At 38.3% G+C, this 13813-nt stretch overlaps 1 protein-coding gene across 1 annotated transcript in view; it reads left to right on the top strand.

Moving 5' to 3' along the window:
* LOC126284134 (conserved oligomeric Golgi complex subunit 5) overlaps positions 1–13813 on the top strand; it is a 135664-nt gene that overhangs the window by 117227 nt on the left and 4624 nt on the right. Inside the window, exons 13-14 of the mRNA XM_049982845.1 lie at positions 153–284; positions 11705–11813. Of these exons, the coding sequence (XP_049838802.1) occupies positions 153–284; positions 11705–11813 (241 nt within the window). The remainder of the gene's footprint in view (positions 1–152; positions 285–11704; positions 11814–13813) is intronic.

Below are 13813 nucleotides of genomic sequence, written 5' to 3'. Positions count from 1 at the left end.
TACCGTGCACTTTGGTATGGGAATGGTGCATTTTCCAGATAGTCCTTGTACTTATAGACAACTATAAACATTTAATATGTTATGTACAATATCTGATTCAAAAACAGAACTCTACTTTTATGATTATAAGGATAACATTTTGTTTTTAACAGTGAAACTGGACCACCAAGCAAGAAAAGTGAAGCAAATTGCTCACTTTATATGAAAGAGCTTCAGGGTTTTATATCTAGAGCTGTTTCGACATATCTGACACCATTCCAAAATCAAGAACTCGTTGCAAAGTGGTAAGTGTTTGTAACTGATAGTTATAGATAAGAAGTTCTTTCACAACTTTGAGAATGCAAACTGGCAAACATGTTTGAATATATGAGTAACTGTGTGATAATTAAAACGTAGTTCCATCACTGACTCCAAATTTATTTATTAAAACACATTGATTCTGTAGTATATGATACCTGTTGCCTCATGGCCTCTTAAAGCAGAATAGACCACACCCATGATGTAGCGATGCATTTGTCTACCACAGTGGCTGCAGTCACTAGCCTGCTATAGCTTAAAAACGAGACCCTTTTTTACGAATAAAGGTCTGCCGATTATCTGTAGTTTGATTTTGTCAGGTTCTTACGTCTGACATTTATTTCTGAGTGAATATTCACTCATTGTCTTTCATCATGACCTGATGAAGCAGACGCACCTGCTTATTGTGAGGACCAACTTCACTAGTGGTCCATACTGAAAGTCCCCCTCAGGTTTTTGGTTTTCATTGCACTTACGCTACTTGGGGAAAGAGAGAGAGAGAGAGAGAGAGAGAGAGAGAGAGAGAGAGAGAGAGAGAGAGAGAGAGAGAGAGAGAGAGAAGGACCCAGAAAACAACGTCGGATGTCATTGTCACTTCATACACACCTCAGTGGGTATGTGAATGATTGGAGTTGCAGTTCTCTGTGACAGGTAGAATGGCCACTAGAGTGCATTAACTATATTATCAAACCTATTGGGGTTTAGAAGACATATGAACAGCATAACATATTGGGGATCTCTGTGAAAGACACAGGGAAGTTGGAAACAGTGTTACCAGCATATGACTGAGTTTGCAAGAGTCCCCATTATGGCTCTCAATTCAGCCAGCTTGTCGAATTGTGCAGTATCCGAATTTTTGGAGCCTTTAGATATGCCAGTGGCCTGATGTTGGGCAACATGTGGGTGTGAGGGCAGGTATACTCATAGCCAAGGTTACAGTCACTCATATCTGATCACCACAATGTAGGAGCACTTTGCTGTACACCAAGCACACCAAAAAATCCTTCACATCAACACCTGCCATCCAAGAACAGGTGCTAGACACTCTGCAACATTCAGCGTCATCCTACATCATTGTTCAGAGACCAGCAGCAGCCATACTAGGGAATTACTGTCTCATGGATATACTGCTGTTTACACCACAATACATACAGCTACGTTTGGAGTGGTGTCATGACAGGAAAGCATGGACTTGTGATGAATGTGTTCAGCGATGAATCATTTCTCTGCACTACTCTGGACAATAATTGTCAGTATGGTGGTGACCTAGTGAGAGGTTCTAATCTTCCTTTGTTTTGGAGAACTGTGGTGGTGATACTCCTAGCATCATAGTGTGGGGAGCCACCAGGTATGACTTCAGGTCATGGCTGGCAGTGACTAGGGAAACAAGAACAGTACAGTGGTGCATTACACACATCCTGCATCCTCATGTGTTGCCTCTCATGTGACGGTATCATAGTGGCATTTTTTAAAAGGACACTGCTCGCCCACACATGGGACATATGTCTACGAGCTATTTATTTGATGTTGAGGTACTCCCAGGGCCAGCAAAATCCCAGTTCTGTGCCTGAGAAAACTTGTTTAAGACCAGATCAGCTATCAAATCTGCCCCAGTGCCAGTATCCAATATATCAAGAATTATGATGCCCTTCCCAATCGAGTCAGTGCATGCATTGGGGCAGGAGGGTGTGCAGATAAGTGGGCATATCCTCTCAGTCTGCAAAGTTTCATTTGATTTCCTCCTATTCAAGGTGCTTCACTTTTTGTCAGGCAGTGTATATTGTTAACAAAGAGAAGTGCAAAGACATTGGCAGTGTTTTCTTCATTCTGTTTGGTAATGATATATTTGTGCAATGATAAGCACAAGTTTTAGGAATTACATTTGGCGCAATAATAATTCTTTTGAAGACTAGAGATCCCATCCTAAAGAAATAAAAATCATAAAAAAGTCTCCATTTGAAACAACCAAATAAAAGTATTCAGAGGAGCAGAGATACCAAACACAAAAGTATCAATGAGAGAAACGTAGACTCCCATCACACAACTTCACTGTCAATTTCCACAGCAGTCATACCACATCTACTTAACAAATTTTTCAGTTTGTTAGTGTGCTGTCATAACTTACTGTACTCTGTTGTGTTGTTATACAGCTTCAGAATGACCTGTTCAGTGACCTCCTGTGGCTCAGTACAGCTCCAATTTTCTGTCCATGCAAATGGGCTCAAATTAGAATCCAGTGTACAACTCACTCACTCATCACATTGATCCTTCACATTCCCTCTAACATTGTAATTGGAAACAACCTGCTGTAGTACAAAAGAACTACAGAATGCAAAATATTGTTGAAAACTGTATGCACAAGAAAAAATAAAACTGGAAGTCATACAATGGAATGCTCAGTTCAATTATTAGCCTGGTATTTGATACACAAAATGTTGGAAGTGTAATATATCCAAATATCCAGTTCTTACTCAAACCGTGCACAAAGAAATCTATTATAACACAAGTGGTTTGAAGTAAATACAATGTATTTATTAAAATAGCCAGAACTATACACGTGATAACAATGTTTCTTCAATATCACAACTGTAAAAATTGCCTATTCTTCATTACAACAAAAAATTTTTAATCTGTATATCCAACACAAGTACACTGGTGTGCAAAACTTGAGGATGAAAGTAACTTTCACATAATGTTTCACTGCCAAGAAACATAGTGTGATGAAATTTGGACTGTGCATGGAAAGAACTGCTACAGTATACTACAGAAGGTATCTTAAAGAAGCACAATGAGGTGAACAGAAATAACACTGTTATTCAACGACAATAATTACACTGAGGTCATCATGATGTATAAGGGTTCCTGTGACATTACAAAAGGTGGGACATGGTTCCAAATAGGGTATGTGATCATCACGATCTGCAGTGCATGCTTTGTAATGTGCCCCCATGCTGGCCACAGTGTTGGTAAGGTGTTCTTTGGTAGGGTGTTACATTTCTTAACCAGTGTGGTTGACAGCTCCTGGTTGGTCATTGCTGGATGTGGATATGTTGCATTACATCTGCCCAACACATCTCACACATGCTTGATGGGATTTAAGTTGGGGGAACAGGCAGAACAGTCCATCCTTTCATTCCAAGAGCTGCTCCACTTATACTGCAGTCATGTGTTGTCACCCAAAAAAAAAAATAAGTCGAGGCCAAATGCAGCCCTGAAAAGACAGACACAGGGGAGGAGTACAGTGTCACAATAATGTTGACTTATGAATGGAGCCACTTAGATTTGGAGGTCAGTACACCCAAGCAACATTATGCTCCCCACTCTATAACAACAGGACCACCAAAACTATCATGTTGATGTTGTATCTGGATGCATTATGTATTCCCACCTCTCCCCACACAAGGGTGCATCCAGTATCACTGCTCATACTGAATCTGCTCTCATCTGGGAAGAGCGTGTGTCCCCACTCGTCATTGGTCCAGTCCCTGTGCTCTTGGCAGCATCACAAATGGTGCCACAGATGTGCATGTGTTGACAGAACAAAATGTACTAGTCATCGGGGAAAGAGAACAACCCCTACAGGCATTGTGCCACAGTGGAGTCAGAGACTACGTGCCTTGGAATTGTATTAAATGACATGGGTCCCTTCTTGCCTGTTGGATAATGCAGTGGTCATACATTTTAGTTGACCATGGTCAACCATCTCCTCTCCTTCAGGCAACAGTACTTGTGGTTCGCAATGCTCCCAATGCCTGTGACAAAACTACTTGCTGTTTGACATACACTGTCTTCCCAGTCCTCCAAGTGTTGCACGGACAGTCTCAGGTGGTCCTATAGTCATGCTGTCATCATACCATGTGATATCCAAGTGTGAAATGAAGTCGGAAATACCACAAACAGTACAAAAATCAGCAAATGTATTATAAGAAATTTCTGTGAAACCATAGATTTTTAACTTGCATCAACATGCACTTTGATTGCTTCTAAATTCAGTCTGTCATATTTTTCAAATTCCAGTCCCACACATTCTCTCCCCCACGTAAGTTGTGCCCCCCCCCCCCTCTTTTCTGGCGTTACTTTTCCCTGTGTTTTCTTCTTGCCCTCACTCACATTCACTTCTAAATTTGTCTTCCTAATTTGTTGACCCAAGACAGTTTGTTGATTAAACGTAGTTCTCCTTATACTGCATTTTTATAATATGCTTAAACCAAAATAGGAAACTCAATACCATGAACACATTGAACTTCATTGGTTTGAAGCAAATAAAACGTGATAACATAGTGACTTTTCTGCCATGGATTCATTAAGGTTGTTTGGTAAAATAAAGTACATTTTCTTATAGAGTTTGATATTACTGTTGTGGTGTAGAAGAAAAAGACTTTGCAGAAAGGCTGTTTCTTTTTCAAGAAACTATTCTGTAAATCTTCAAGCAAAAAACTGCCACTCCTTTTCTGTGATAAATTGCTAATACCTTCTGTTCGGATATCAGTATTGTGAAATTTGAAATTGGGCATTTAAAGCAGATTTTATTTGGAATTTCAAAATGAATCAAATTACTAGATTCAATTTTGGTAAAATAAACAATATTTTCAAATAAATATGGACACACTCTTAAAATCTGCCTTTCTTTATGTAGATTCAACTTGAATCACCATTTTTCAAATATTTTCTGCACATACAAACTCTGTTCTCCATTACAGCAGAACATTGTCTGACCTTCAATTAACCGACTCCTTGGATTATCTGATCATGTGTTTGACTACATGTCTGTGCTCTGCACCGAATAGCATACCAGAATTATCAGTTGATTTTATTCCTGTTACAACAGGTTTGTCATGAGTCATGCTTCTCGCACATGTTCAGTTGATAGACCCATTAGACTGTTTGCTTTGCTGTACTCATGAAATTTGTCAACTACTGTACTGCCAGACTGCTTTGCTGTGCTCATGAAATTTCAGTCACTATCATAAAAGAAAAAGCTTTTCTGTAGCTCCAAAAGCTGGGGGGGGGTTTGAAAAGTTAAATTCCAAGCAAGTGAAGGTTGGCTTCACTGGTGGTAAACAAGCTGCTGTTTCAGGTGAAAAGCTTTCTGCTGCTGATGATTATGCAGGTATGAAGTTTGTTGAAAAATACAATAGAAATGAGAGTAGCAGAAAATGAACTGGTTGCTAATCATTGATACAACATTGATGAGATGGGGCTAAATTATAAAAGGCTCACCCAAAAATTGAAACAGTCACAGCACAAAACCAGCGAAGGGCAGCAACATGTAGCAATGCAAGTGATGATCATAAATTTTTTTATCGGAAAATCCAAGAAACCAACCACCTTTCAAAACACAAACATGTCAGCACTTTCTGTTTATCACAAAGCTCAAAAGAAGTGCTTGTATGAATGGTATTTTGTTTAAAGAATGGGTTTTTGAGGCATTTGTTCTGCCGTTCAAACATACTTGAAATTGAAAAACTAAACTTCTACCTCATGCAGTTGTATTGCTAAAAATGCCCCTCTGTGTATGAGCTTCAACAGGGGACATAAGAGCTACTTTTTTGGCCTCCTCCCTCTGTCTCCCCCCATGACTTCAATAATCCAAGGAAAGGACCAAGATGTTATTGAGCAGTTAAAGTGTAGGAAGTAACACACCAGTGATTTGTAGGAGAAAACAGAATTTGTAACCTTTTTGAAGCAGTGAAAAGTCTCAACATAAAAGAGCCAATTTACAAGGTTGCTCAAAGTTGGGAAGAACTTAAGGAAACCCCAGTACAAAAAAATACAGTGAGAGGTTTGTACTAGCCTAACCAAGAGCAAAAACATCCAGAAACTTATGAGTCAGACAGTACAAATTTAGTCACAGACTAGTAGCTCTTCACAGTGATATCCAGTCTGCTGATGTAGAGGAATGGCTAGCAGGAGGTGATGTTACTGCTGTTACCGGTACAGAACTGGAAGATAAAATCAGAGTATCGATCTTTTTTTGCAACAGTGTTGCGCTGAGCAAAATGAGGTAGATGGTGAAGAAAAGGAAGAAGACGAGAAGATCAGCCACTCCGCAGCAAAATTGTGTTTAGTCCGCCCTCAGATATTTTGAACACCAACCAACCGCTACACTTATGGGCAGTGCTACAGCATTTGGGGCAAAGGCATAGCGTTATGCAGTTCCTAAGTAGATGTTTATGAAATTAAAAGAACTCTTCTTTAAAAAGATTTTCAGTGTCTAAAATTTTCTGTTTTCTTTCTCTTTGTTACAAAAGTATTTGTTTGCCTAATTTTGATTTATGATATCATTTTGAGCTCTGTAATTAAGTTGTTTCATTCTCCTCCAGTTATGTGACTCTTTTAGTGTTCTGTCCACCGCCTAGCCCCAAAAGTGACGGTTAATCGAGATTTGACTGTTGTTAGAATTAATGCAACAGCAACATTAACTGTATGCTTTGACAGTCAGACAAATATTAAGCTTTCTCTTTTCAGTTGTTTTAAAATTATTCTTTCAATTACTTTTTTTAATTCTGTAAATATTACGGGTATTGAAATGTGTCTGCAGTTTTATTGGGATTGCTTTTTAGGCTAAGACATTGTAATGACCAGCACAGTGAAGATACACATCAGGTGGAAAAGACAGTGCCTCACTGTATCATTCAACACAAAACAAAGGAAGAATTACATTTGTGTTAATATATTGAAATATAAGTAGTGTAAGTACAGTGCGGTATTTATATGTTGTAACTCAGGTGGAAAAGACGGCAATGTTACCAACAGAATTTTTAACAATACAAAGAGCAATGAGACATGGAAATCAACTTGAATCCTCTAATAATACAACATATTATGTAATTCTTGCTGTATGTGATTTTCGTTTTTATTTTTATGTAACTGTCTTACAGATGTGAATGAGAAACATGATTTTCTTCACTCTTTAATACTAAATGTGTCAAAATACATCCCCATTCTCTTTGAGCACATAGAGTTTGGTCCTTTAGTATAGACGAGTAAACCCACAGCCCTTTAGAAACTCAAACAGCTTCAAACTTCTGATTAATTTACAAATGAGTCAGCATTTTAAATATTTAGTGTTAAATATGTAAGTGAAAAGAACTTTAAAAAGGTTTGAAATTTAAAGTTTGTAGGAAGTTGCTAAGCGATCCCATTATCAAACACTGGATGTGTATAGTCTTGGTAATTTGTGTTTCATTTTAAGCAAAAAGCAGTTTTTCATGCATATCAATGTTTGTGACATAGAATGATACAATTTTTCAGATACATTTTAGTAATATATGTGGATACTGTATGCAAAATGTGTCATGAACAGAATAAGTAGGAAATAAGTAATACATTAAAATGTTACACTTGATTGTGAAGTTTTCTTGCAAGAACAACGAAAGTTTTTCCTTTAATAATTTTGTGGAGGTTATTAGTGAGAAAAAAGTTTTGTAAAGGCTTGCAGTTACGTCTAAAGTTTGTTGCAAGTTACTGTTGTTGTTGTTGTTGTTGTTGTTGTTGTGGTCTTCAGTCCTGAGACTGGTTTGGTGCTGCTCTCCATGCTACTCTATCCTGTGCAAGCTGCTTCGTCTCCCAGTCATCTCCCAGTACCTACTGCAACCTACATCCTTCTGAATCTGCTTAGTGTAGTCATCTCTTGGTCTCCCTCTACGATTTTTACGCTCCACTCTGCCCTCCAATACTAAATTGGTGATCCCTTGATGCCTCAGAACATGTCCTACCAACCGATCCCTTCTTCTGGTCAAGTTGTGCCACAAACTTCTCTTTTCCCCAATCCTATTCAATACTTCCTCATTAGTTATGTGATCTACCCATCTAATCTTCAACATTCTTCTGTAGCACCACATTTCAAAAGCTTCTATTCTCTTCTTGTCCAAACTATTTATCGTAATGGTTTCACTTCCATACATGGCTTCCCTCCATACAAATACTTTCAGAAATGACTTCTTCACACTTAAATATATGTTTGATCTTAATAAATTTCTCCTCTTCAAAAACACTTTCCTTGCCATTGCCAGTCTACATTTTATATCCTCTCTACTTCGACCATCGTCAGTTATTTTTCTCCCCAAATAGCAAAACTCCTTTACTACTTTAAGTGTCTCATTTCCTAATCTAATTCCCTCAGCATCACCCGGCTTAATTAGACTACATTCCATTATCCTCGTTTTGCTTTTGTTGATGTTCATCTTATATCCTCCTTTCAAGACACTATCCATTCCATCAACTGCTCTTCCAAGTCCTTTGCTGTTACTGACAGAATCACGATGTCATCGGCGAACCTCAATGTTTTTATTTCTTCTCCATGTATTTTAATACCTACTCCGAATTTTTCTTTTGTTTCCTTCACTGCTTGTTCAATATACAGATTGAATAACATCGGGGAGAGGCTACAACCCTGTCTCACTCCCTTCCCAACCACTGCTTCCCTTTCATGTCCCTTGACTCTTATAACTGCCATCTGGTTTCTGTACAAATTGTAAATAGCCTTTCGCTCCCTGTATTTTACCCCTGCCACCTTCAGAATTTAAAAGAGAGTATTCCAGTCAACATTGTCAAAAGCTTTCTCTAAGTCTACAAATGCTAGAAATGTAGGTTTGCCCTTCCTTAATCTAGCTTCTGAGATAAGTCATAGGGTCAGTATTGCCTCACGTGTTCCAACGTTTCTACGGAATCCAAACTGATCTTCCCCGAGGTCGGCTTCTACTAGTTTTTCCATTCGTCTGTAAAGAATTCGCGTTAGTATTTTGCAGCTGCGACTTATTAAACTGATAGTTCGGTAATTTTCACATCTGTCAACACCTGCTTTCTTTGGGATTGGCATTATTATATTCTTCTTGAAGTCTGAGGGTATTTCGCCTGTCTCATACATCTTGCTCACCAGATGGTAGAGTTTTGTCACGACTGGCTCTCCCAAGGCCATCAGTAGTTCCAATGGAATGTTGTCTACTCCGGGGGCCGTGTTTTGACTCAGGTCTTTCAGTGCTCTGTCAAACTCTTCACGCAATATTGTATCTCCCATTTCATCTTCATCCACATCCTCTTCCGTTTCCATAATATTGTCCTCAAGTACATCGCCCTTGTATAAACCTTCTATATACTCCTTCCACCTTACTGCCTTCCCTTCTTTGCTTAGAACTGGATTGCCATCTGAGCTCTTGATATTCATACACGTGGTTCTCTTCTCTCCAAAGGTCTCTTTAATTTTCCTGTAGGCAGTATCTATCTTACCCCTAGTGAGATAAGCCTCTACATCCTTACATTTGTCCTCTAGCCATCCCTGCTTAGCCATTTTGCACTTCCTGTCGATCTCATTTTTGAGATGTCTGTACTCCTTTTTGCCTGCTTCATTTACTGCATTTTTATATTTTCTCCTTTCATCAATTAAATTCAATATTTCTTCTGTTACCGAAGGATTTCTACTAGCCCTCGTCTTTCTACCTACTTGATCCTCTGCTGCCTTCACTACTTCATCCGTCAAAGCTACCCATTCTTCTTCTACTGTATTTCTTTCCACCATTCCTGTCAATTGCTCCCTTATGCTCTCCTTGAAACTCTGTACAACCTCTGGTTATTTTTGTTTATCCACGTCCCATCTTCTTAAATTCCCACCTTTTTGCAGTTTCTTCAGTTTTAATCTACAGGTCATAACCAATAGATTGTGTTCATAGTCCACATCTGCCCCTGGAAATGTTTTACAATTTAAAACCTGGTTCCTAAATCTCTGTCTTACCATTATATAATCTATCTGAAACCTGTCAGTATCTCCAGGCTTCTTCCATGTATACAGCCTTCTTTTATGATTCTTGAACCAAGTGTTAGCTATGATTAAGTTGTGCTCTGTGCAAAATTGTACCAGGCGGCTTCCTCTTTCATTTCTTTGCCCCAGCCCATATTCACTTACTACGTTTCCTTCTCTCCCTTTTCCTACTACCGAATTCCAGTCACCCATGACTATTAACTTTTCGTCACCCTTCACTATCTGAATAATTTATTTTATTTTATCATACATTTCTTCAATTTCTTCATCATCTGCAGAGCTAGTTGGCATATAAACTTGTACTACTGTAGTAGATGTGGGCTTCATATCTATCTTGGCCACAATAATGCGTTCACTATGCTTTTTGTAGTAGCTTACCCGCATTCCGATTTTCCTATTCATTATTAAACCTACTCCTGCATTACCCCTATTTGATTTTGTGTTTATAACTCTGTAGTCACCCGACCAGAAGTATTGTTCCTCCTGCCACCGAACTTCACTAATTCCCACTATATCTAACTTTAACCTATCCATTTCCCTTTCTAAATTTTCTAACCTACCTGCCCGATTAAGGGATCTGACATTCCACACTCTGATCCGTAGAACGCCAGTTTTCTTTCTCCTGATAACGACATCCTCTTGAGTAGTCCCCGTCCGGAGATCTGAATGGGGGACTATTTTACCTCCGGAATATTTTACCCAAGCGGACACCATCATCATTTATCCATACAGTAAAGCTGCATGCCCTCGGGAAAATATTACGGCCATAGTTTCCCCTTGCTTTCAGCCGTTCGCAGTACCAGCACAGCAAGGCCGTTTTGGTTAATGTTGGAAGGCCAGGTCAGTCAATCATCTAGACTGTTGCCCCTGCAACTACTGAAAAGGCTGCTGCCCCTCTTCAGGAACCACACGTTTTGTCTGGCCTCTCAACAGATCAACAGATAGCCCTGCGTTGTGGTTGCACCTACGGTAGTGCCATCTGTATCGCTGAAGCACGCAAGCCTCCCCACCAATGGCAATGTCCATGGTTCATGGGGGGAGGGTGCAAGTTACGAAGTACCCTTATTCTCAAATAGTGGTGAATCAATATAGTGTGGATATTTGTGCCCCACGAGCCATGCTGCCTCAGGACATATACCCAGTTTTTAACTACATAATTGGTTTTGTTCTGTTAAAGGTTTAACATAACATTGTACCTGTGAATGAGTAAATTAAAACAGCATTTTAAATTTGGCCAATAATTATGTGAAATACTGAAAAATCAAACTAAGCCAAGCCTCCTGCATTGGGGATTGTGAACCATGTACCATAAACTGGGATAACCATTTAGTAATATAGAAGTCAAAAGTGGAATGGTTGTGTGCATTCAGCCTTAGGCTTGAAGTTCATAAGTGAGTCAAAAATATTTCAGGAAAATACGGGAATCTTTTCATTAATACAGCTCTGCATTACATTAGAAATGGCATGGAGCCTTGTGTAGTTCTATATTATACTAGTTAATTTTCAAAGTATATTGTTTAGTTTTTGAGCTGCACTAAGCAATACAGCATGGTTTCAAAACATGTAAGAACTGTTGTTTTATTTTATATATATGACACAAATAAGACTTAGTAGCTGATAGTGACTCTTTGATGCATTATAATATTTCAGTGCACTACCTGTAGCTGGTCGATCTTTGGAATTGTTTTGTCGGCATGCGTGCTTTGTTCGACCTCTGGGAAAAGGTGGTCGCCGAAGACTGGCTGCAGATTTTGTGCAGGTAACACACTCAGCAAATTTACAATTTTGTTTTTGTATCACTGCCAGGCACGAATGTACAAAATTGTTTGGCTTACACAGTTTTATTGTTTAGCTGTGTTCTGTTCCTCTTCTCTGTGACGGATAGGCGTAGTATAAAAGAAGGTGGAAGAAGTGGAATAAATGGTTCGTGCATGCCCAACTTACCTGCCATGTTTTCTAATGACAAGGAGTATTTTACAGAAACAGATTATATGCATATCCACTGTGATGGAAAAACATATTGCGCACATCATAAAGTGAAGACAGTAGCAGACCATAAGTTTGTTAAACTATGATGACAGACACAAAAGTTCTTAAACTGTGATGATCCTGAAGATTGTATGTTCCCTTCTGACAGATGAGCTGTCTTTTCTCTAACTCATTGTTCTGCTTATAAATTTGTACAGTATGTGTTAGGGTATTATGAATCTCTGTTATCTGTTGGAAAGGACGTTCCTTCATGTCATCAATGAAATAAGCTTCAACCTAGTCCTTGCAACAAGATATTAATGAATTTTTTGAGGAGTATTCACAGGATCAGGGTTAAGAAGGGAGAGAGAAACCCATGTTGTTTTTGTGGAAGTGGTGTTGGTTAAAGAACAAAGCACAACTTCGTATAATCGTACATCTCAAAATCCGCAGAGTGTACATTTTGTATGAGATTTGTGCATATTATTATTTTGCTCATAGGCAGATTACATTCAGATACATCCATATTCTCTCTGTATTCACATTTTTAATAGTTTTTGACATTGGCTGATAACACTAGAAAAACATCACAAATTGATGATACAATACTACTGGAGGCTCTTACAACCCAATTATCTGGCATTTTTAGGTGCAAGGAACATAGCAGCAAACAGCAAAATAATTTTGAGATGTTGCATAATATAATACAAATGCCCATGATAATTCTGTTTTAACATTGAATTGTCTTGTGCTGGTGTGTACATTTGCAAGCATTTCCTTGAAGATGATGCACTGTCAAAAAGATGGTAAACACAATAAATAGATGGAAAGGATAGATCGCCTCTCACCATAAAGATGACATGTTAAGTTGTATACAGGCACAACAAAAAGAACAAAGCTTTCTTCAGAAAAGAAAGAAAAACACACACACATACACACAGTCCTTTTGCAATGCCTGTCGCAACTCAGTGTCTCATCTCCTCTTTATGGTCAATAGCAATTTAGCCTTTTCATAATTGTTAATATTCTGACCTGGACTTTCCGTTGTTCAATAAAGACATGAAATGATTTTAAAAGCAAAGTTAAAATAAGAATGAACATAAACAAAAGGAAAGGAAGAGTCATCAGATAAGTGAACGTGGCTGAAAGAGTGAAATATAGGGAGGAGCAAGATCTGTTCCCCATCTGATAATTAAGGTTAAGTTTTCCAGAGTTTTCCTTAAATCAGTAGTAGTAACAAATCCAAAAACGTATATTTTGAAAAACATGCAGCATAATTCCTTTCATTATCATTGTCCTGTGAGAGATTACGCTCTGTCTCTAATAACCTTCTTATCAATGAGACATTACACCATTATTTTGATTGTACTCCATGTGAATCAGTCTATATAACTTCCATTTTAATTATTGTATACCTGTTTTAATTATTGTTAATTTCATGCATTTGCACTGACTATTACAGTTGAGTAAAAGAATAAAAATATTCAATTTGTAGTAACTCCAATTCACTAAAAAATAATTGTGATTCAGTTTTTTTTTCCGGTGACAGTTTGGCACAATGCATTTCAGCAGCACACTGCCATCTTCTGCTGCCCACTTTATGGGCATCTGAAGGTTGCATTTTGCTGCCAAACTGTTGCTAGAAATAAAAAAGTGACTGAAGGAGAAAATACCTGAGTTTTGTAAATTTTGTGAAACAGTCACAGACTTCAACCAAGTTTATTGTAGTATGGACAAGTTTAAATAGAACAATGGTGAAGTACATTTTTTCCTGTAAATATTGTCAATTAT

This window comes from Schistocerca gregaria, chromosome 8 (genome assembly GCF_023897955.1).
Source record: "Schistocerca gregaria isolate iqSchGreg1 chromosome 8, iqSchGreg1.2, whole genome shotgun sequence".
Lineage (NCBI taxonomy): Eukaryota > Metazoa > Arthropoda > Insecta > Orthoptera > Acrididae > Schistocerca > Schistocerca gregaria.
This window is presented reverse-complemented; position numbering and strand designations above follow the sequence as displayed.